The sequence below is a fragment of the Carettochelys insculpta genome, chromosome 2 (assembly GCF_033958435.1).
Source record: "Carettochelys insculpta isolate YL-2023 chromosome 2, ASM3395843v1, whole genome shotgun sequence".
NCBI classification, from domain to species: domain Eukaryota; kingdom Metazoa; phylum Chordata; order Testudines; family Carettochelyidae; genus Carettochelys; species Carettochelys insculpta.
In genome coordinates this window covers 11,736,521-11,760,549 of record NC_134138.1, presented here as the reverse complement: position 1 = coordinate 11,760,549, position 24,029 = coordinate 11,736,521, and the positions used below count along the sequence as shown (strand labels likewise).

Genomic DNA, 24,029 nt, shown 5'->3' with positions numbered 1-24,029 from the left:
GCACCTCCCCCCTGTGCCCACCACAGGCTTAATCCTTCTCCCTCCCACGGACCCGCCCCACCGCCAGGCTTAACCCCTCGCCTCCCTCCCACGGCCCCACCCCAGGCTTAATCCTCCCCAGCTGCCCACCCCCCAAACTGAGGATTTGCCTTTCACCAGCTGCGCTCCTCCCCCCATGTACAGCTGCAGCAGCACCTCCCTGACCTGCGCCCTGAAAGAGCAGAAGTCCACATAATTGGTTTAGTGGTCCAGCTGGCCGTTAAACCAATTAAATTGAGTCCTGCTCTTTCCCCTGCAGGCTGGGAGCTGCAGCCATGGCAGTGCCTTGTAAAAACGCCGCCAGGAAAAAAGGTGGCGGAATGTAGCTCTGGTGCATGCCGCTGGAAAAACAGCCCTGGCCTCCCTACCCTCAAGGACCTGCATGCAAGGCACCAGCCTTCCCGAGCCCCTCTCCAAACCCACATCCCCAGCAGCTTTACTGCAGGCAGCCGGGGAGCTGCCAGGAGGACCATACCATGCAGTCCTCTGCTAACACTTGACAGCTGATCGGCGCTTGACAGACAGTCCCCTGTGCCCTCGTCTCTTTTAGGACAGTCGCCCACGTGACACGAGCCACAGGGGGGTGCACAGTGGAGCTGGGATTCCGGGCACTTGCCACATGCTCTGCCCACCAGCCCTTCGTCACACCAAGCCACAAGCCTGTCCTTGTTCCCATGGTCAGACAAGCAGCAACTTAAAACACCTCCTTCCCAGCGCTTAAAGCTTGTGCATTTCACAAGAGGTCTGAGGGGACAGGACACGGGTGGGCGGCGCTCTAGGGAAGGGACACATGACAGACGGCTGCAGGCCAGGAGGAGAGCGAGTGGCAGGTCTCCCATGGACTCCAGGGAAGGCAGGATAAAGAGTAAGACAGAACAGTGACGCCTTTCTGCAGAGCCCCAACCCCCTGCCCCCATTACGCTGCAAGTTCCAGGCAGGTCTAACTCAACTGGGGGTCTCCTAAAGTTGCTCCTACATCGACGTGCCAGGCTGGCCTCCTCCTGTGTCCGAGGTGACTGCCTTCCCTGTGGATCACACTTAGTTAAACGTGTGCCAAACGAGCGGAGCTCTGCCCTTCTCCCTACCTGCCGGGGGGGCTGAGGGTTACAGCAGCAGCTCCCAACCTCTCTCAGCCCCTTGCATGATGTCCTCCCTAGGGCAGCGTCGCCGCAGACATCTGCAGAGGGCTGGCTACCTGACCAGGAAGCTGCTCCAGCAGCTGCTGTGCCAAGGGGGAGATCAGCCCCAGCCAGAGGGGAAAGGATAACAAACGTCAAGAGAAATACCGCCACCTGCCCTTGTGATCCCCCAGGGTTCACTTGACATAGGAGGCTGCTCAGACTTCCAACCAGACGGCAGCTATCAGGGCAGAACAAGCAGATCCTGGCCCTTTACACCAATGCTGAACCAGAGGGGAAACCCTTTGATCCAAGAACGAAGCTAAAACTTCGCCTGCTCCCAGTTCCCTCACGCAACCTGCCTCTGTGACGTCAGGCTGTCTGGGTGCCTCTCCTCGCCCCCTCAGCCCCGGCCACACCCGTCTGCTCGTAGTCTGGGAATATTCTTTGGGATGCCGCTGTCCGACAGGTGGCTTGTGTTGCACCTTCTCAGCCACTCTTCCAGCTGGGACATCCTCTGCTGGCCCTGGCTGCGCACCCTCCTCAACCCAAGCGCGTCTCTCCCCACCAAGACCACTTGCTTTCAGAGGGAGGAAAGGTGCTCTAGAGCTGGGATCTTTTCAGGCAAAGGAGGAGGTAGATGGGAGAGGGAAGAGAGCCCTTGAAACCTGAATGGAGTTCTCTGTCCGAGAGGTAAGCTCCCGCGGCGGGAACGGGACGTTCAGCACCTGGCTGGAACTCCGTCATGGAGCAGCAGACGTGCCGTATTGTCTCTTCCCTTAACAACACCCTGCTCCGAAAGGGCTGACTGGAGCCAACTCCACGGACCCCCCTTAGGGAAATACAGCCACTTGCCCATGCCCCCACTGGCCCTGCTGGCTCACGTAACACTGCCGCCCTAAAGAAAAGCAAGGGAGGGGCTGGCTCGAAGCGCGTCCATCACAGCGCCAGACTGCGGCTGTGCCAGGCCAGGCACTAGGCAAGTTCTCAGCACTGGTCCCTCCCCGCACCCATCCCTGGCTAGCGCAGCATGGACAGAATGCCTGCAGCTGGGTTCAGTGTTAACAACGGTTTTCTTTCTTGGGGCACAGAATTCAGCTCTTCCCCTGGGGCAAGGGTGAAGAGGGGGAAGGGAGATTTTTGGGAGTGGAACGAATTCGTTGCCTGTAAGGAGACAGCTGTCCAGCCGTCGTCCTTCCTAGGCCTTAGCTGGCCCAGGCTGCAGCAGTCCTTTAAAGAGAGCATGCCCCATGGACAAGGGAAGGTCAGTGCCACTGAGCTCCCTGCCACACCACTGTCCAATCCTGTGTGCCCGCGTGTCTGCGCATGTGCTTTGGCGAGAGGTCGCTGAGGTTACATGGTGCAGCATTTATTCTTGCGGTTGTGACGGTCCTTGAATCGGAGTCTCTGCTTCGGCCGGTATTTTTCCAAGTACAGGAGTTGCTTGCTGTTGATGGCTCCTCTGCGCTTCCTGGAACACAGAGAAACCCGTCAGCGCTCCCCAGAACCTGCCCTGCACGCTCCTCTCTCAGCGCCCATGAAGTACGGCCCTGGAAGGCTGACAGGGCCCAAGCAGCTCTAGTGGAGCCATGACAGACCTCAACAGTGGAGAGTTCAGAGCCAGAGAGGCCACTGCTCAATTAGTGCAGCAAGGGGACTTGTTCCAACATGCTGCATTTCTCCCCCTTCCTTTCTCTCGCGCTCAGGGGCGCAGTGACTCCAGCACAGACCACAGCAGGCCCGTGCGCCTGCCCCAGCGGTAACGCTGTTACCCAGGGAGTCGAGAAATGCGGGATGCAGCAAACTCCCGCGGTGAAGTGAAGTAAAGCAGAGAAACCTTCAGGCTGAACAGAGCCCTTGCAGGTGGGGGCTAGTCAGCTGTGGATTACCCCGCGGGCACGGCTCCGGGACTGATACTGACAACAGACTACAGAGAACATGGGGTTGGGTTTAGCGCCATTAACCGGCTCTGCTGTTCCTAGTCCCAGATTTACTCCTCCCATTTTGAACTGTTTGGTCCTACACACGCAATAAACCCATTCCAGTGGAAATGGATTGTGCTGGAGGATGGCTCCTGAGCGGAAATATCTGAAGACTCCCTTGCTGGGGCAGGAACTGTGGCTCAGCCCATGGACAGAGATGGACATGCCTGCTGTTCATGGCAAACCTATCTCCCTCCTAAGGTCATGGCTGGGGCCAGAGAAAGGGGAAAGAGAGAACAAGCCCCATATTTGCAGTGGTACATGGCAGCTGCAGGGCATGGAGTGCAACGTACTGCGAACATCAGAGTGGGATTGGAGACGACTATAGAAACAGTGGATCAGAGCAAGGACCAGCTCAGCAACAGACTGTCTGCTCTAGCCCAGCTGACGTACACAGCCAGAGGGCCATAATCCTACAGAGCAGCTAAGAGATCCTTCTACAGGAGTTGGCAGGGTCCAAGAGCACCAGAGACCCCTCAGAGATCCTTCCCACCAGCCCCTCCTTGGAAAAGTCATCGTTAAAAAAAGTTTCTCTCTCTCACACACATGCAGTGTGTGACACGCACCAGTTTCCATGCCTGCCTTCTGATTAAGACGTCTCTTGGTCTACAAACCAACTTACCCACTCATCTCTTTCCTTCCCCCTTTCGTTTTAGAGTGACCCAGTTACGTCACTGCCGGGGACCTCTGCAGTCTTTGTTTCATTTGCCAAGTCAATGCAGCTGACGTGAAGGATCAGCCCTTTGCCTGGGGGATTCTAGCTCTGCTAATGAAGTGCTCAGGGCTCCAAAATAAAGGTCACTAGGAGTTTAGCAGATGAATTACTCCCTGGTCCCTCGGGCCCACGACCACCAACCAAGCTGGGGAATCAATAACTGAGGACGGGCAGTACAAAAGGCAGGCCGGGGCTGCTCAGCTCTGGCTCCAGATCCACACACACGGACCCATGAAACACAGGGCAGCTGGTGAGGGAGAGAGCATGACAGGCTGCAGAGAGTGGTCAGGAGCCAACAGGGGCATGAGGCTCGTTCTCTGTCTCCTGTCTGTTTGGGGGAGGATAAAACAAGTCTCTTAAGGCTGTTTCACCTGCTTCCGCCCAATTCCGCGGCGGACACAAGTCCATCTCCAGAGTGCACGTTCTGCAGCCCTGAAGCAGCACCTGCCTCTGTCGTAAGCACCGGGGATTTATTCCCAGGACCAGCAAGAGCACCACGTCACTCTGGATATTACCCATGGTCGATCTGCCGCTTGGCACACCAAGAAGGGGTTGATTACAGGGCACTTACTGTCTGATGAACTGAATGGCATCTTCATACTTCATCCCACTCTCGATCAGAGCCAGTGCCACGAGAACGGGAGCTCTGCAAAGCAATTCGGAGAGGAGTCACTTCCTGCTGTCATCAAAAAAACGCCAGCAGTGGTAAAAGCCTCTACCAAAACCCAGCCAGACTCTTGACTCTTTCCACACCTGCTGTAATCACATCAAAAGTCCTACTCCATCATGAACACAGGCTCAAAATCACCAGCATCTCAGGTGGCACAGCACACGGAGCTCACACAGACTCCTGAATCCAGCATCATCTACCGCACATTCCCGGAACAGAGCCCAGCGGCACCGTTATAATCACATCTTTGCTGCCTTTTCCCAGCAGCGTAACTCCCCTTTTCAGACATTGACATCTGGCCACAGATGATGCTCCCTCTAATTTTTTCCATCTACTGGTGGAATACATTTTATTATGTGCATCCAGGCACGTGCAGACCCGCAGCAACAATGGAAACACATGCTGTGGGTACTCTGCCAATCAGCTGGGTGGCAGCTGACTCTCTCCCGATGGCCGCCCAAATGCTCAGCTTACAGGGAACGCTGGCCACAAACATTAACCTGAGGTTGGATCTCTGAGGTGCAGATTATCCATCCCTTTAGAAATGATACCCCTGCTACAGTGAGGATAAAGGAGAGGCCGGTCTGCTCTGCTGCTCTCCTGATAAACACAGCTTTGTTTGCAGAGAAATTGGGCAAAAAAATTGGCAGTGCTAAGTATCAGAGGGGTGGCTGTGTTAGTCTGTATCTGCAAAAACAACGAGAAGTCCTGTGGCACCTCACAGACTAACATATTTTGGAGCATAAGCATCCGTGGGCAAAGACCTGCTTCATCAGATGCATCTGACAAAGCAGGTCTTTGCCCACGAAAGCTTATGGCTCAAAAAAAATCTGTTCATCTAGAAGGTGCCACGGGACTTCTTGTTTTTAACCAGCAGTGAGATTAGTAAAAACAAAACAAAAAAAGAAATCAGACCACAATGGATGAGATAACAAGTGTCTGGATTGCGGGGGGAGATATTACAAGACTTGCTGACACGACAGACAACACAACCGATGTCCCTGCAACAACCCGGTATGCGAATGACACAGGATGCCAAGCCTGTTGGAGAAGCTGTTGCTGACAAGCGTGCGACAACTGGTGGGTGGAATTCTGCTAGGTTTGTTTTTTTTTAAAAGCCGAAAGAGAGATTCACTCCCCAGCAGGTAAGACTGACAAGCCCTCCTTGTGCATCACTGCAAGGGAATGACAGGTCACACCACTCGGTACAGGGAAAGGTGCAAGGTCACCACTCTCTTTAGCATGGCCATAGTGGTGCTGGTGGGGGTAGTTCTCTGCACCAGCACCCTCAACCCCATTGGCTGCAATTCCTGGGCAATGAGAGTCGCAGAGGGCGGTGCCTGCAGGGAGCGATTCCCTACAGCTTCCTCCCCCGTGCCAGGCAGAGCCTGCTGGCTGGATCTTGCCCTGCCTTGATCGGGACCCTGCGGCGCAGGGATCTCCCTCCACACACACTGCCCCCTCCACACAGGGTGCCAGTGCTAGTCCTCCCGTCACAGAGCCCCGCAGAGTGCCAGTGTCAGCGCGCCCCGCCGTGTGTGGGGAGGGGACAAGCTGGTGGGGGGAGGGGTAATTCTCTGTGCCAGCCCCACCCCCACATCACTGTCATTGGCTGTGATTCCCGGACCATGGGAGCAAGCAGAGCTCTGCAAAGACACCTGTGCTACCCACCACTGGCCTGTGCCAGGCAGGTGCACCCATCCTTCATCCCCTTCAACATCCTCCCTCCCTTCCTTCCAGACCCTGCACACTCTTCTGCCTGGACCCTGCATTCCCACCCTCCCTGCCTGGGGGGGGAGGCAGGGACACCTACAAAATCTACTAGCCCCCAGAAGTGTTAATTTGGCCCCATGGGCAAGCCCTGAGCCTTGCTGCAGCCTTCTCCCTGGGTGCTGGAGCTCGAGAGGAGTGAGATGAGTTTTAATTCCCCCGCTTCTCAGTGGGGGGCACACCGGTAAGAGTTTTTTCTCCTCACTTGGGAACACACGAGGGTGATTCTATTTTATTTTTTGCTTCTCATTTGTGCTTGGCCCAACTGTCTTCTGACCCCCCCGCCCCCCAACAAAAGATCTGGCTCCCCTCAGCTCGTCTTTCTAACCTGGCCTGGCTTCTCCTCCAGCCTCAGAGCTTCTACAATCCCGTTTTCCCGTTAAAAGGTTCACCCCCGCCTTCCTGTGCTCCTATATGAAAACCTGCCCCTCTCCCACAGAAGACAGGGGCCCTGACAAGGGGAGTCCCACACAATCCTGCTCCCTGCACAAAGGAAGAGCTGGGAAAAGGAATTCACCTCCCCGCAGCTCAGTAAGCTACCGCGGACTTAGCAGCCACCTGAAACGGAAGGAGATGTGTCCCTTTAACGCAGTATTTAAATCTAGTAGTCCTGCCTGAGACCTACTTCCACGGCTGCCCCCAGCTTCTTCTGTGCCCTCACTTACCGGCCCAGCCCAGCCACACAATGAACCGCCACGCAGCAGCCGGGGTCTTCGCAGAACTTCGTCTTCAGCAAGTTGAACCAGTCCTCCACGATTTTGCTGGGGGGAGGAGCACCATCATCAAATGGCCAGTCCTAAGAGAAGGTGTGGGGCGGGGGAGGGGGCACAGTTAATGGCAGATACATAAAGTCAAAATAATACAAACACGAAGGGGAGAAAGGAACTTAGAAGCTCCCTCCCCTGCCCTCATCCCAGCAAACTCCCCTTTCACCAGGGCTGTATTTCTAAAGCACAACAGACGTAGCCCCATGAGCCCGAGAATGGAGCCGTTCCCATCAGAGATGCTTCACATCTGCATGATACCATTCACTCAGCCCAATGACGGACATGTTCCTGTGGATTGCTATGAGACAGTGTGACCTAGTGGTCAAAGGACTGGGCTCAGTGTCAAGAGAACAGAGTTCCATTCCAAGCTCTGCCCCGGGCCTGCTGGGTGGCCTTGGGAGAATCACCTCTGTGACTCAGTTTCCCCAGCAATAGTGATACCAAGCTTGCTGGTAAAGCGCATGGAGATCTACCAAGAGAAGGGCTGGCTCTGAGCTAGATGCCATTACTTCTAGCCTTACGGGGCGGGGGGTGGGGGGTGGGCTGTGAGGCTCAGATTTACATGCTTCAAGACCCTTGGGCAACTTGCTGTACATGTTTCACAGTAACAGCCACACGCGGCAAACAAGGTTAGGAGGGCTGGGGGCCTGAGTTTCTGAGTAAGTTAAACTACAAGGGCGTCTTCCCCCTGGGGTAATTTTATAGCACTGCCCAAAGAAGGTAACAGATGTTGCTTGCAAAGGTTCATTTCTAGGATACGGCTCCAGCTCCAAGTTTGACTGCTTCAGCTAGAGAGAGCAGCCAATCCCTGGCCTCCACAAACTGGAAACACATGCCGGGCTTGGCAGACCTTGCAGTTCAGATGTTTGAGCTGAGGGTGGGTGGGAACAGTTACTGTTGGCTCTGAGGCTGCCCGCTACAGCCACAGAGAGTGGGAACTCAAGCGGAAAAAAGACTTCCTTCCTGAGCCAAAAACTTACAATTTCCGAAAGCGCCGCCCCCCACCCCATCCTGACCACCGAAAGTGAGCCTGCGAGCTGGCCTGCGTCCCAGGGCCCAACACCAACCAAAGTGCAACAAAGCAACCAGGGAAAGGCCAGCCCGGCCCTCCTTGGGAAAAGGGCTTGCAAGGTAACAGGGACAGTAAAGCTAAGAGGCTTCTAACCACGAAGGAGATGGAGACGAAGAGCGAAACCACGCTATTCCCTCGCTTAACCTGCAACAAGCGCTCCCTGCCCTTCCCGTTCCCAGCTGGCAGATTCCATCTGCTTTGTGGGGGGGATTCTATGGCACAAAAGTGATGGGTTCCAGAATTAGCACGGGCTTAAACGTCTGGCTCAGCTGAACCCCAGCCGACAATACACATACCACAAAGCAACGCACCCATGGCCTCCCCATTCCACCACGTCCGAGCAGCCACTGAGCACATCATTTACCAACCTGTCCATATTCTGTGATCTTTGGGAGTTCGGCTTACAGTCAGGGGCCGAATGGCTAATAGCTTCCGATACCCAGCCTTCCACGCCTGAAAGAGGCCTGAGTTCTAAAGGCCAAGAGCTCAACCATCCCCGAACAGAGGCCCATCTACAATGCCTCAAGTTTGGTGTCTAATGCAGAGGCCAGCCAAAGTCACTACTGCCGTCCCGTAGAATCAGGGAAGAATAAGGCTGGAAGAGACCTCAGGGAGTCACCTAGTCCAACAACCTGCTTAAAGCACGACCAACCCCAACTGGATCTTTTGGAAATCTCAATCACGAGGCTCGGAATGGGCTGTGAGCGTTGCCCAACGAGGCATTGGACTAAACATAAAGTGTACACGGCTGACACGGCCCAGAGGAAGAGTTTCCTTAGGGAGGTGGTCGCAGTCTGGCAGCCTGTAACTCCAGACTGGCAGTCCTTCTAAAGCCATTTCCAGCACAGCACTATCTCCAGATCCGAACAAGCGCATCTGCCCCACGGAAGCTCATCACATAACATTATTTTGTTAGCCTTTAAAGTGCTCCAGGGCCGCTCTGTTGCTTTGTGAAGATGCAGACAAACACGGCGACCTCTGCCGGAGTTCTAAAGCCGCCTCTACGCTGCCACTTCTGTGGGTGCGACTTCCAACGGCTCAGCGGCGAGAGTTACACTCACACGGCTGCTCGTGGAGGTGGTTTTACTATGTCACTGGGACAGCTCTCCCGCTTTGGCATAGAGCAGCTGTACACACCATCTTACACCAGAGGTGCCCTGATACAGCCATGACGCTGTCAGCTCGGCAGCGTAAGCATGGCCCCGAGATCTGGGCTCAGCCCAGCCACAAGCTGGGGGCAAGGTGCAGAAGGCACCGGACGGAGTGCTCTGGACTTCGTTACGCTGGAGGTCAGCTCCCATCACCAGAATGGTCATTTTCCAGCTTGAACCCCAAGGAATCTATAAACAGACGCTGGTCCGGGGCACGTGCCCGCAACAGGCAGGACCAAGGGCTTGTGGAGTCTCAGGAAGCTGAGTGACAGGTCTGTTCTCACTGCTCAGGGCAGGGTTCCTGCGAGCCTGGTGAACAGCTTGCACGAGGGACAGGGCAGCCCCTGAGGGCAGGCATGGGGGGGAAGGGAAAATAGGGGTGTTGTGTCTCTGCTGGGCTGCAAATGAAGCAACTCATGTATTAGGCTCAAACTAACACGCTGCTTCCACCTCCATCAGGGCCAGACACACCGCTCACCCGCACAAGCACTTGTATCGCCCCCGGCGCTTACATACACAGGTAGGCAGAGCCTGGGAGATAGAATCACTGCTTCTGACTGGTTACCTGTGATCTACGCAACAACACGCTCCCACCCTGCATGTCACCGTCCCTGTCGCCTGTTGTCCTGCAGGCTCCAGTCACACCGCTTGACACTACACGGGTGGACTGTCGGAGTTAGTGTTGCTCTGCAATACCGTGCAGGATCAGAACCCTGGACCTCTGGGCTGTGCCCTGGCTCAGCCATTCCCTCTCATTATGGGGTCATGTGAAATAATTAGCAAGCTGCAGCGGTAAGAATTAGTATGACTGTTATTTCCCCGGCTTTGGGCAGGTTCAGCAGGGAGCCAAGAATAGCAAGGAGGCACATCGGGCAGCACCGTAAGGTTAGCATACAACGGGCCCTGGGTCTGGGGAAAGTGCTCAGAGAAACATGGCTTAGGAGAGGTGCATGGCATGGGAACTGGCCGATTCCCACCCTGCATGGGCCTGGGGAAGGGCAGGCAGGGTGCTGAGTTTCCAGTGGCTGAAACATGAGACCCACTTTTCCCACCTTGCTCCTGCTGGGGTCTCCCAAGAATTCTGCCGTGAGCCAGCAGGGCCCAGCTGGCATGGGCTGGGTACAGTCGCACAGAATGAGCGGTGCAGGGTCGGAGGCCCTAGGGATGCTCTTTGGGAAGGGAGCTGTGGAGCTTTAAGAACGCGGTCGAGAGACAGAAGAGCACTTGCTCGCCTGGAGAAGGAGAACGGCCTCCGACGGGGCGGTGGCCGGAAGGGTCTGACGGACACATCTCAGTGTGTTCTAAGCATCAAACAGATCAACTGCAGTGTGCTGCCCCCTCCCCTCTTCCACATCCATCCCCCTCTGATATCCCCCTCCGCATGGCACCCTCAGTCCAGGCTCCTCCCATTGGGCTTCAGACAGGGGAACTCATACACCTTGCAGACAGTGGCTCCCTGTAAGCTGAATGCTTGGGCAGCCAGGCAGGAGAGAGTCAGGCGCTGCCCAGCTGATTAGCAGAGCGCCCACACTGTCCATGGGGGAGCAGTGCGCATTTCTACTGGCGGTGCACATGGGCACATGCCTCAGTCCACGTAACAAAATTTGTTCCACTCCCAATTTAGCTGGAACTCTGGCTGTGGCTGCTGTCTGCTACGCTCTATGTGGACGGGGCTGCCTGCCTCCCTCCATCTGCCCCCAGGAGCTTCCGGGGTGCCTCCCAGCCCCCTCTATCACAGCACAGAGCTACACAATGGCCAGGTTACTTAAAATCCTGTCAGCTCCACCACATCATCATGACATGCGCATCCCCGCACGGCTGTGCGCCTCCCACACGCTGGCCCATGGATCTGAGGCCATCAGCAACACTGCACGTAAAACACACAACCTGTGTGTCATTTCCTGTTCTTCCCGGGCCACTGCTCCTTCTGCGCCCACTTCTGATCCTGGCAGGTCCTCCTGATTTCATAAAGGTTCTGGTTGGTCTGAGTCACATGAGCAAGGCCGAGGCCTCTGGCAAAGCAAACTACGCTGGGTCAGTCGTCTCTCTCTAAACTGCTCACCACACCACTTACAAACTCCCTCCCATTGTATCACTGCACACACAAAAGTAACTGAATTAAAGCCTCAGGTGAATCTGATCCCCATCCCCAGTACGTAGGTTTAGAAGCATGAATGCCAAGAGGTTTCAAGGGCAGTTCTACTCTCAAAAGCACCAACGTCTGAGAACTGCAGCCGTGACTTGCTTCTGAGCACCCAACATGAAGCAATTTAAAGGGGCCAGATTTTGATAAAGTGCAGGCCCTCTGGGGATCAGGCCCAATGAATCACCTCAAATTTTGTACCCCAAGCAAAAGAAAAGGTTGCAGATGTGACAGGCCCCCAGCCAGCCTACAGAACCTTGACTAGTGGTATAGACATACGAGGAGAAGTGAATCCAGTTTGATTCAGAGGTTGCCTAAAACTCAAACTTGCAATTAAAAGAGAGCAAAGCGATATGGATGCTTATTTTTGGTTCAGAACAACTTATTTTGGTGGAGCTGAAATCTGTTTCTGACCAGCTAAGCTGAAATAAACCTAGTTTATCCCCTAGAGTGAGCACACAGCCTTTGGCACTGATTAAATTAAACCCTGGCTCTAGAGTCATGAATGCGTTTGCAAGGCTGCTGGGTTTTGCTTGTAAGGTATTCCAAAATAATAAATGGTGAAATTCCATGTTATTTCACTGAGCTACATTTCAAAGTGGAGCAATACTGAATCCATCAGGCCAGGGCACTTCATGAACACCACACCGTGGTTTCAAATAAAACAGTCTGTGGCAGACTTTCTTAAAACATTTTAACTTCTAAAAGGCACATGCGTTAAGTGCTACGAACTGCTCCACTGTCAGCAGCTGAATGGAGGTTCAATAGTTAAAAACCTGGGCGAGGGGAGGCACTTCCAACTTACCCACAAATGTTCAGACAGAATTTGTAACAGATTTTACCGCAGAACAAACATTGGCAGGAGCCTGTTCTGCAGTGAACTTGACTCACAAAAGCCCCACCATGCACATAGCTTTGGACTCTGTGGCTGCTCACATTAAAAGCACATACGCTGATGGAGTTTAGCCCAGCTCCATTCACTTCGCTATTTGCCCCATCCCCTGGGTTATTTTCACCCCTCTTCCTCAAGTATTTGTTTCCTTCGTTCTTTTACCAAGTCTAGTCTCACTCATTCTAAACTACAGTAAACCTGCAAAATGTGCGATGTCGAGTTGCGCTTAAATCACATTAATGCAAGTAAAAGCACAACTCAAAAACCTCCTTCCCCACCCCAGCCCTGGACTAACTCCCCTGGGCCACCCACACCCCAGCCCCATTCACCATCCCCCCTTGGGCTCAAACCCTCACCCATCCCCACCGGTTCAAACCACCCACTCACGGCTCCAGTTCAAACCACCCCCCAACCCACCCTGGTTCAACCCCCTACCCCTGTGTGGCTCTGGTTCCATACTCCCACCCCAGTTCAAACCCCCCATGACCTGCCTATGGCTCATGGCCCAGCACACGGCTCTGGCTCAAACCACCCTTTAACTTCACCTCCTGCAGGCCAACCCCAGGACTTACCTTTCAAAAGGAGCTCCAGGTGCTCCTGCTGCTTCCTCGGCTGCAGAACGTGTGTTCTGCCTGGGAAAAAGACACCTCCCCACTTACGTGAAATTAGGGCTATGCAAGGGTGCGTGGGAATGGAATCCTCATGTAAAAATCGAGGGTCTGCTGTATTTCAGACACTACCCACAGTGTGATATTTCTCTAGTCAATTGTTCATTCTATTTGGCTTTCATACCGCTTACTTCTCCCTTTCTCCTTTCTCTTTATAGCTGGTATTCCTCCAATCTGATTCCCCCCCTTTTTGCTAAAAATTTTTGTTTTTGGAGGCTGGTGGAACCCATACACCCCTGAACCATTTCTCATGAGCAGTTCTGTTTTCAAAAGCAGGCCAAGTTTCTTCAAAACATCCCAATCAGACAGCACTCCCAGATAAAGTCAAAGCCTGTGGGAAAACAATGTGCTGACGGATACATATGGTCCTGCAAATCAACAGATATTTGCTTAACAGCCGCAGCTCATTTTTGTTAATGCAGATGTGGATACAAATTTCATGTCTAGAATCTTCTAAGTTTGCAGATATCCACTTTATATCTGTGGGTATCCGCATTCACTCATGTCAATGCAGCTACCCCCCACTCATTTCTCGGGGTACAGACACAGATGTGGACACAAATTCTACCTACAAAATGAAATGTACATCTCAGAGGGGGTGTGTGTGTGGAAGACTTGGTGACAAGCCTATAGAAGCAAAGCAGTTGAGCGCTCAGTAAAATCAGCTGGAGCTGGAAGATATGGCGTGCATTCCCAGCTGCGCAAGCCACTTCACTTTTTCCCCTTCAGCCTTTGCCTACTGATAGCGAAAGCTCTTTGGGGAACACACAGCATCGTGCACAATGAGGCCTTGATCTTGGGTGGAACTTCTTGGCACTAGGGTAATATAAAGAGTATAAAGTATGTCTACTTCAGGGGTTAATTACTGAACACCATGAACATGAACCCAAAGGAGCAGAGCACAGAAACATTACTCTGCCAGGATGCAGTACTGCAAATGCAAATGACATATAGTATAGCACAGAAAGAGGGTATGTCAACATAAATGACTTGTGCTGATGTCATCACTGACATAAGATGATAGAAAATCCTTGAGGCTGAGGAAAAAAAAAATGATGCTATTTCACTGGGCATTGGTTTTCTGTGAACCAGCAAATCCAAGCACCCGAGTCATCCCACATGTTGGGAAGGGTTGCTGTACGTTCTGAAAGCACCAGAGAGGCAGCACTGTTAGTCTGTATCTTAAGAAAACAGCAGTTGTGTAGCACTTTAAAGACTAACAAAATAATTTATTGCGTGATGAGCTTCTGTGGGGCCCCATGAAAGCTCATCACTTAACAGATTATTTTGTTAGTCTTTAAAGCGCTACATGACTGTTTTTTCGTTTTATTCTGAGAGCACTTGGCCTAGTCACCATGCCAAGGAAGTTGCAGCTCAGGGACAGACAGTGAACATGGTGCATAACTTATCAGGCCGTTAAGCCTAAAGTGATTTGGGGTTAGAACTGGTAACTGTAAACCACAAACATTATTAGGCTTTATAAAATTTGGAAGAGTGGACTGAAAAACACTAATCCTGTTGCTGGCATTTTGTACGTGTCTTCGATCTATACAGCCCATGTACAACCCAGAATGGCCCTGTTGCCTAGGGAGGTTGTGAAATCTCTATCTCCGGAGATATTTAAGAACAGGTTAGATAAATGTCTGTCAGGGATGGTCTAGACAGTACTTGGTCCTGCCATGAGGGCAGGGAGCTGGACCCAAGGTCCCTTCCAGCCCTAGCATTCTGAGTCTATGGGATGATTTAGTTAGGACTGGTCCTTCTTTGGGCAAGCAGCTGGACTCCTGAGGTCTCTTCCAGCCCTAGGATTCTATGATTGTAGGAAAGTGGGCAGCTGCCCCTTTCCCTATGACAGGCAGGGTGGGGGAGCAGACAGGTCTGTGACAGCAGTACAAACATTTCAAAGGGAAAGCTGCAGGGGGCTTTAAGCAGTGGGGAATACAGAAACCCAGAGGGTCTCAATTATCTACAAGGAATCCTCCCACTTCCTATTTATGCTGCCTTTTAATGGACCACTGGTGGTGGCATCCGTTTCTCATCCTCCCCAGCTCATCCTGCCCCCAGGCAGTGCAGGGATACCTGCATTCAGCTGGTTTGTTTTACATGGGTTCATGTGGAAAACACACCATTTGAAAAGCTGCTGCTGCTGTGAACTTTGTCTGCTCTCCCAGTGAGACCCAAGGAAGCCCATGGCATGGACCTGCCTTTTCTAATTCAAGATTTGTTCATCTGGCATCATCCATAAACTGGCATGATTTTTAGTTAGCCGGACAGCCACTTATCCTGGGTGTGGCCAAGTTTTTCGTGATCCCATAAAGTTTGTTTCCAGCCACGAGTCCTGGCTCTCAGCGTTCTGTGCTGTTATTTAGCTGTAATTTACCCCTAAATGCCTTCTAAGCACCCAGTAAAGGCTGGTAATGCTGCTAGACAATATGCATCTCCTGTCATTCAGCAAGTTCTCTTGTTTGGTACCAGCCATGCTGAGGTGCCAGACTAGGGAGGTTCACCCTGTATAAAAGTGATAAAGGGCACCAAAAGGTGCTGCCTTCTCTTCTCCCCCTGATCCTTCAGTTTTTACTTCCTTTTTGTCCTCACTGACCAGCCCTCCTCCGCCTTAACACTGGTGGAGAAGCTGACTGAGTAGCTGCTTCTAGGTTCTCAGTCACAGCTCATTGCTTATCGCCTCTGGGCATGCTGAACTCCTAAACCACATGCTGCCTCGTCCTGGTTTCCACATGCCTGGCAGCAGCCTGCCCACAGAGCTCTAATACAGCCAAGCTCTTCTCAGACACACAACTGCAGCCTGTGGTGATTATGAGTCCTCGCATGAGACACTCCAGTCACCTTGGAGGAAGATGGAGTCACATGGCAGGACCCACCACCTCCCCAGTCACACCTGAGTTCGACCACTAAGGGCTCCTTGCCATCTGCTTTAAGTGATCCAGGCGGTACAGTCTTCAGGTGAGCTGCTAAAACCATGCTTGTTAGAGTCATGGGTGGGGGAACAACCTTTTTTGCTCTGCCCCTCACACACACTGCACCCAATGTGCTCTGGGAACTCCCATTTGTACTGGACAGAGCACGTCCTTATACTCTGATTGTTTCAAGCACTCTACGGAGAAAGTGAATTTAACAGATTACCTGGCAAAGAGACCTGTAAGAATTCCCGAGTCTTACTCTCCTGCCTGACCTCATCCTCAATTATTTATGATTAAAGACACAGCATACACATTTACAAGATCTACGGCTGGTTTTCGCTGACTGTCTTGAGCACACTCTAGCCACATCATGCAACTGCTGAGACGGCAAAAAAATAACGCATCATTTTCATACCCTCTGGATGAGATAATACTAGTGGGTAACATGAGCTGCTTTGCTCGGGTTGCTCTCTGAGGAATGGAACCTTTAAATGCCAGGAGGTGTATGGCTCCCAGTGGGGTTATGTTAACGCCACGTGCAGCCAGCTTCATTCTGCCTTCTTCCCTTGCCCAGTTTTGAGCAGGGGGAGTCCCTGGGAGCAAGCTGCCATGTGGATTTCGTTTATGTCAGGAGGACACTGGGCATTACCAACAGTGAGCTACAGGAGAGACCAGATCTGCCAAAAGGACAGCAGTTTTCTGTACAGAGGTGAACACCTGCATTTTAGGAAGCGGCCTCCAAAAAGTGCACTCAGTTTGAGTTTGAAGATGCAATCACCGGAGGAGACTCAGCTTTGTGGGAGAAGCACAGGGATTGTAAATTAAATCCTGGTGGTAGGAGATTGGTGGCTGCAGAATTTCCCATGATGACGGCCACTGACCTGCAATGAGCAGGTCTCTTCTGAAAGCCTCCCGAGTGGTCAGAGGAGAGAGTGGGCAGTTCTGGATAGCACTGTCTAGATGGCTGCACACTCCACCTCAGTCAGCCACGAGACAGCAAGGGTGGCCAGGCACCTCGCAGGAAGCACACAGAAAGACCGCTTCATGGGTCCCAGCACTGCAAGGACCGAGCATGAGGAAAATGCACCCATTGTCTGTGGCGCTGCCCTGAAGGCCCCTTGATTTAAGTGGGTGTGGAACCGATCAGCTTTAACCATCTTCAGTCATCTGAGGAAGTGGGTCTCCCCATGAAAGCTCATGACCTACTCCATTTGATAGTCTCTAAGGTGCTACATGACAGCTTGTTATTTGTGAGGCTTTAACCACAAGGCTCTCCCCTGGGAGAAAAGGCTTGAACTAAGAACCACAGCTGGAGTTGATACATGTTCCCCCCAACCTGGCATAAACAGGCTGTTTCCCCCAAACCCGGATCAGACACCCCTAGCATCTGGGGAGGAAAAAGGGCAAACTTGAGGCCAGACCGGGAGGCAAACATAAATAAGCCACTATTTCATATGGCAGCCTCTGAACACTGCAACTGACACAAACCCCAGAAAGTCCCTTCCCCACCCCCAAGGGGTTTTTCTTTTCCCTTTAATTAAGAGCCGTAAGATTTGCTTCCAAGCAAACTCAAGGCTTTGTTTTTCTGGAGTTGCCCTCTCGTTAACACACTCCTTTCCCTCATGCTGTCGGGGAAGCTTTAGTTGCAATGCTCTGACTAACGAGACAGAACTTGATTGGGTAAGGAAGGGTCAGCTGCTGTTCCAACAGCTCAGACAAGGCCAAAGCCACAGAATAGGGACATTAAAGCTAAATTTAAAGCTGGGCTGGCTTTAAATGGCTCCGCGATGCTCTAAAAGAAGTGCTAAATGCACACAGCTTAAACAAACTGTCCTTACTGTTCCCTTGCTCCCTTCGTCTATATAGAACACAGATGTCCTCCAGAATGTTTTTCACAGGTGGAGTTTGCTATCCTTAAAGCTGTCTTGGATCAGTGCATACTGAGGTCTGGGTACAAAGCAGCAGCACTCCTAGTTCCTATGAATCACACCTAAAAAAAAAAAATCACACCTAGCTCCTGTGAAGCGTAAGCAGGGTTCCTGTTAATTTTTTCCATCCATGGACGGAATAAATTGTGTTACGTGCACCAAGACATGAAGTGGGTCTTTGCCCACGAAAGCTTATGCTCCAAAGTACCCGTTAGTCTCTAAGATGCCACAGATCTTCTTGTTGTCTTTGAGAATACAGACTAACTCGGCTAGTAGTAGTAGGCAACCTTCAGTCTGCATAGACTATGGGTCACGCCCTTTATAGTTTCAATTGAGGACTTCATTTACAGCATCTACTGTGACTATGAAGACCCACACGAGAGTGACAGTCCTTGCTGCATCTCTTGCAGATGTGGTGGGTGTCTGGCAAGTCCTTATTGTGCTTTCTGTGCGCTCGCTTCTCCTCTGCTAGCTGTTTGATCCTCATCTCGCCCTTCTGAAGGCCCTCGTGTAAGCCCTGCCTCCATCTGCTGCGGTCGTCTGGTAGATCTTCCCAGTTGTCCAGCTCGATGTCTACCTCTCTGAGGTCTCTCTTGCAGACATCTTTGTAGCACAACTGGGGGCATCCGGGAGGTCTTTTACCAGAGGCCAACTCACCATACAGGATTGTCTTTTGGAATCCTTCCATCGTTCATCCTGTGGACGTGGCCAAGCCAGCGGAGCCGACGCTGCCTCAGGAGGGTGTGCATGGTTGCGATTCCAGTTTGCTTGAGGACGGCGGTGTTGGTCACTCTGTCCTTCCATGATACTCCAAGGATGCACCTGAGGCAGCGCAAGTGGAAGAAGTTCAGCCTCTTTTCCTGGCGGGCATACATGGTCCAAGTCTCGCTGCCATAAAGGAGGGTGCTGAGGATGCAGGCTCTGTAGACTTGCATTTTGGTGTGAGTGTACAGCTTGTTATTCCACACTCTCTTGCTGAGTCTGGACAGAGTTGTGGCCACTTTTCCGATCCTCCTATTTAGCTCAGGTGTCCAACGACAGGGTGTCAGTGATGGTGGACCCGAGGTAAATGAACTCGTGGACGACCTCTAACGTATAGTTGTCAATGCTGATTGATGGGGATTCAGCAACATCCTGACCGAGTACGTTTGTCTTCTTTAGGCTGATGGTAAGCCCAAAGTCCTTGCACGCTTTGGAGAACTGATCCAGCAGTTTTTGAAGCTGGTCTTCCGTGTGAGACACTACAGCAGCATCGTCTGCAAACAGCACGTCTCTGATGAGGACTTCCCGCACCTTAGACTTAGCTTTCAGCCTTGCAAGGTTAAACAGTTTCCCATCAGATCCTGTGTGCAGCAAGATGCCCTCTGTTGAAGATCCAAAGGCATGCTTCAAGAGGAGCGCAAAGAAGATCCCGAACAATGTCGGAGCAAGCACGCGTCCTTGTAGCCCTACATGAGCTACTGTGCCTGTGCTGGAAAGAGGGTGAGGTTCCACCGGACATGCGCGACGCTAACATTGTGTAAGAACAAAGGAGACAGAAGCAACTGCAACAACTACCGTGGAATCTTCCTCCTAAGCGTCCCTGGTAAACTGATCCAGTTCACGCATCCAACTCGGTTACGTCTCTGATACAAGACACATGGGGATGCACCACCAGTAGACACTAAGGCTGTCTGTGCGTTAACGCCCGCGATTTAACACTCGTTAACACTTATTAATTGACAGGGCTATTTTTTACACTTCCCATCCTGAGTCTGCTGTAATTCAAAGCAGAGACTCCACTTTGTTTTATACTGCAGCAGGTGTTTTGCATTCCCTTAAACCATTTAAATACTAGTTTTGCAAGCCCTGACCACCCATGACAAAAAGTCTGTGTGTTGGTTGGAAAGTAATTTACAAGGCCCAGGGGCAGGGACAGAGCGTGAAAAGGTGGAGGTGATGGAATTAACTCCTGGAGAGCTGCTGGGGGTTTCCAGGATGGTAGCCATGTGAATACTTCAGCGAAGGTGCAATACACTGTCTATGGAGCAAGAGAGAGCTCTCAAACTTAAAGGCTGTGATTATGTGTTTCCACAGGCCTGGAGCATACAAATATCCTTTGTAATGAGGGTTAATGGAGTGTTATCCTTCAGGTCACGGGCTGACAGCTCCCTGGCCTCAGTAGGAATTCTCCTTATTTCTGTCCCCACACATGGGCCAGGTTCATGCTGGCTGGTTCACTTTTCTGCGAAAGAAACTGGCCTCTGCCTGAAACACAATGGCAAATAAAATCCTGGTCCTGCCATGAGAATGGCTCTTGTAGATGGCCTTCTCCTGTCCCAGGAGTCTGCATGGGTCCACGTTAGCAGATCTCATTGTAGAATTAGCACTTATAGGCAATCCCAAGCATACTGGGCAAAATTGCATGCTGCATCTCCCGCTGTACTGCCAACCCCAAGCATTCAAAACCTGGCAAGTTTGATCTGCAAATCAGATTTGTAGAAAAATAAAACGTGGGTTCTGTTTGCTTTCTGGGTTCTGGTCTCTTAGGGTCCCCTTGTTCAAGATTTTTTCTCTACAACCATACGAGGCCAAATTTAAAAAAAAAAATAAATAGTTTAATAGCATGATAAATCGTGTGATTAATCACAATTTTTTTAAATTGCACAACTAATCAAGATTAATTGTTTTAATTGCTTGACAGTCCTAGTAGAAACATATGCTGCTGGCTGTTGGTGTTCTCAGCATTCTACTATTCACCTGGGCTGCACCTGAATCTCTGCTGGGTGGCTGCTTAAGTGCTCAGTTTACAGGCAACACTGAGTATAAGACAGGAACATTAACAGTCTCTTCTTCTCGGAGCACATCCACATTCGCTCCTTCTAGCAGGCTGTAGGGCCCGAGGAAAGAAAACACCTTACAATAGAAAGAGGCCTCAGAATTTAGAATCTCAAGATTATTTGACACTGGAAAATAGGGAGTAGAGGTTGACACAGTGCAAGCTGAAGCTCCCACGGAAGTCCAGGCTGGTGTGTGAAAGCACAGCTCTGGTGAGCCACTGTGCCTGTGCTGGAAAGAGGGTGAGGTTCCACAGGATATGCGCGACGCTAACATTGTAACGTTGTATAAGAACAAAGGAGACAGAAGCGACTGCAACAACTACCGTGGAACCTCCCTCCTAAGCGTCACTGGTAAACTGTTCGCTCGCGTCATCCTTGGCAGACTCCAGAAGATTGCTGAGAGGGTGTACCCCGAATCGCAGTGCGGATTCCGCGCAGAGAAGTCTACCGTTGACATGGTCTCCTCTCTAAGGCAGCTGCAGGAGAAGTGCAGGAAGCAGAGAAAGCCACTCTACATAGCCTTCATCGACCTGACCAAGGCTTTTCACTTGGTCAGCAGAGATGGTCTGTTCAAACTGCTCCACAAGATAGGCTGTCCTCCACGGTTACTGAAGATGATCCAGTCGTTCCACGAAAACATGAGAGGAACCATCCAATATGACGGCGCATTATCGGATGCTTTCAGAATCAGGAGTGGCGTCAAACAAGGACGCATTCTTGCTCCGACATTGTTCGGGATCTTCTTCGCACTCCTCCTGAAGCATGCCTTTGGATCTTCAACAGAGGACATCTTGCTGCACGCAAGATCTGATGGGAAACTGTTTAACCTTGCAAGGCTGAAAGCTAAGTCTAAGGTGCGAGAAGTCCTCATCAGAGACATGCTGTTCGCAGACGATGCTGCTGTAGTGTCTCACACAGAAGACCAGCTTCAAAAACTGCTGGATCAGTTCTCCAAAGCGTGCAAGGACTTTGGGCTTACCATCAGCCTAAAGAAGACAAACGTACTCGGTCAGGATGTTGCTGAATCCCCGTCAATCAGCATTGACAACTATATGTTAGAGGTCATCCACGAGTTCGTTTACCTCGGGTCCACCATCACTGACACCCTGTTGTCGGACACTGAGCTAAACAGGAGGATCGGAAAAGCGGCCACAACTCTGTCCAGACTCAGCAAGAGAGTGTGCATTAACAACAAGCTGTACACTCACACCAAAATGCAAGTCTACAGAGCCTGCATCCTCAGCACCCTCCTTTACGGCAGCAAGACTTGGACCCTGTATGCCCGCCAGGAAAAGAGGCTGAACATCTTCCACTTGCGCTGCCTCAAGCGCATCCTTGGAATATCATGGAAGGACAGTGACCAACACTGCCGTCCTCGAGCGAGCTGGAATCGCAACCATGCACACCCTCCTGAGGCAGTGTCGGCTCCGCTGGCTTGGCCACGTCCACAGGGTGAATGATGGAAGGATTCCAAAAGACATCCTGTATGGTGAACTGGCCTCTGGTAAAAGACCTCCCGGACACCCCCAGTTGCGTTACAAAGATGTCTGCAAGAGAGACCTCAGAGAGGTAGACATCGAGCTGGACAACTGGGAAGATCTAGCAGACGACCGCAGCAGATGGAGGCAGGGGTTACACAAGGGCCTTCAGAAGGGCGAGTTGAAGATCAGACAGCTAGCAGAGGAGAAGTGAGCGCACAGAAACCACAATAAGGACTTGCCAGACACCCACTACATCTGCAAGAGATGCACCAAGGACTGTCACTCTCGTGTGGGTCTTTATAGTCACAATAGACGCTGTAAATGAAGTCCTCAATTGAAACTTTAAAGGGCGCGATCCATAGTCTATGCAGACTGAAGGATGCCTACTACTGGTAGTGCCTCAATACTAGCATGTGACATTGGTGTAGCTGGTCTGCCCAAGTGCCTCTCTCCAAGTGTTGAAGTCCAAGGACTTTACAACTGTGTCAGTGCACTAACTGCCCCCGAAGGCTTTCAGAGCTCCGGTTTCCTTCCCTTTGCACCTGGCATTAGACAGAGGAGGGGGAAGGGTTGAACTAACTTGTCCCTGTTACAGGTTTTAGAATGGGAATGCACAGAGGATAAAGGGGAAGGTACCACAAGCCCTTGTGCTCAAGTGTATAATTCCATCTCCAGCTGATTGCTCCTGCCAGAATCACAGAGCTGGGGAACCCCCAGGCCCACCCCCCAGCATCCGGCCTGCGGTGGATTTGGGGTTTGGAGCCCTGAAACTCAAGGCCTGGAGTCAGGTAAGCAGGGACCAGATCCAGCTCGTGGTCTCTGCCCTGCTGCTCTGATTGGCTGGAATTCCAGACCATGAGAGCATGGGGCGGAGCAGGTGGGGGGCGCGGGGAGCCACGGCAGAAGTGCCTCTCCAGGGAACTTTTCTGTGCACTCCCCAGCTGGGGAAGGGGGGCCAGTGGCAACAGGTGCAGAGGGAAGCACAGCCCCAACACCTAGACAACCCAGCTGGCTCCTGAGCCCCCCACTGCTGCCCACAGCCCCCTCCTGCATCCGCCCTCCCTATCAAACCACCACCCTCATCCTGTTCCTGTACTCTCCTTCCTGTCCAGACCCCAAACACCCACCTCTGCAGCCTCCTCCCACACACTGAACCCTGACCCCCACCAGCTGAGTTCATCTTGCCTGGGGAAAGCCCTGAACCTCTGTCCTCCCTTCTCAACCCCCCTGCCTGTGGTGTTGCTGGAGCGTGATGAGGTGTCAGTCTGGGGCCGCATCAGCAAGGCCTTTTTCCTCCCTGCCCCCCTTTTTCCACTTTTACATGACTCGCTTGTTTTTTCTGTGGGTCAGTGGTCCCTACCCCCCAAAAGGTTCCCCACCCCTGCTTTAGGGCTTGACGTCTCTCTGGAAAACTTCACATTTCATGGTCACGAGAAAAGTGGATTCTGAAGGCTCCCAGCAGAATCCATATAGGGATTCAGCTATTACAAAGGAATGTACATTTACTGGCATGCCCAGAGCTGGTAACGCCTTGGGCCATCTCCCTGTGCAGACAGGACTGTTCCCGACTGCTCCTCATGTACATTTGCTGAATCTAGTTTTCAATGTGCATTCCAAAACACACACAAACCTTAGCACTGTCTATGCTCAACCACGAAAGTCAGCTGCGGATACACAATTCTGGCTACACCAATTGTGTAGCTAAAAATCGCTGTATCTTGGCTAGCTTGTCCATACAGGGGAAGGTTGATGGTAGAGTTTCTCCCTTCAAACTCCCTGACTCCTCCTGTCTTGTGAAGAGCACAGGACTCAGCTGCGACCCCTGAGAACTTGCTTTTGCACATCCAGACTAGATGCATGAAATCGAACCCCAGAAGATCAATCCTGAGTGGTTCG

At 52.0% G+C, this 24,029-nt stretch overlaps 1 protein-coding gene across 4 annotated transcripts in view; it reads right to left on the bottom strand.

The window, feature by feature from the left end:
• Window positions 1-2,211: 2,211 nt before the first annotated feature.
• Window positions 2,212-24,029, bottom strand: part of PTP4A3 (protein tyrosine phosphatase 4A3) — a 157,431-nt gene continuing 135,613 nt past the window's right edge. For all 4 annotated transcript variants that reach the window (XM_074986592.1, XM_074986594.1, XM_074986593.1 and 1 more), the window contains exons 4-6: window positions 6,960-7,090; window positions 4,426-4,500; window positions 2,212-2,628 (exon numbers count right to left, since the gene is read on the bottom strand). In XM_074986592.1, coding sequence (XP_074842693.1) covers window positions 2,511-2,628; window positions 4,426-4,500; window positions 6,960-7,090 — 324 coding nt within the window. In that variant the 3' untranslated portion in view covers window positions 2,212-2,510. The remainder of the gene's footprint in view (window positions 2,629-4,425; window positions 4,501-6,959; window positions 7,091-24,029) is intronic.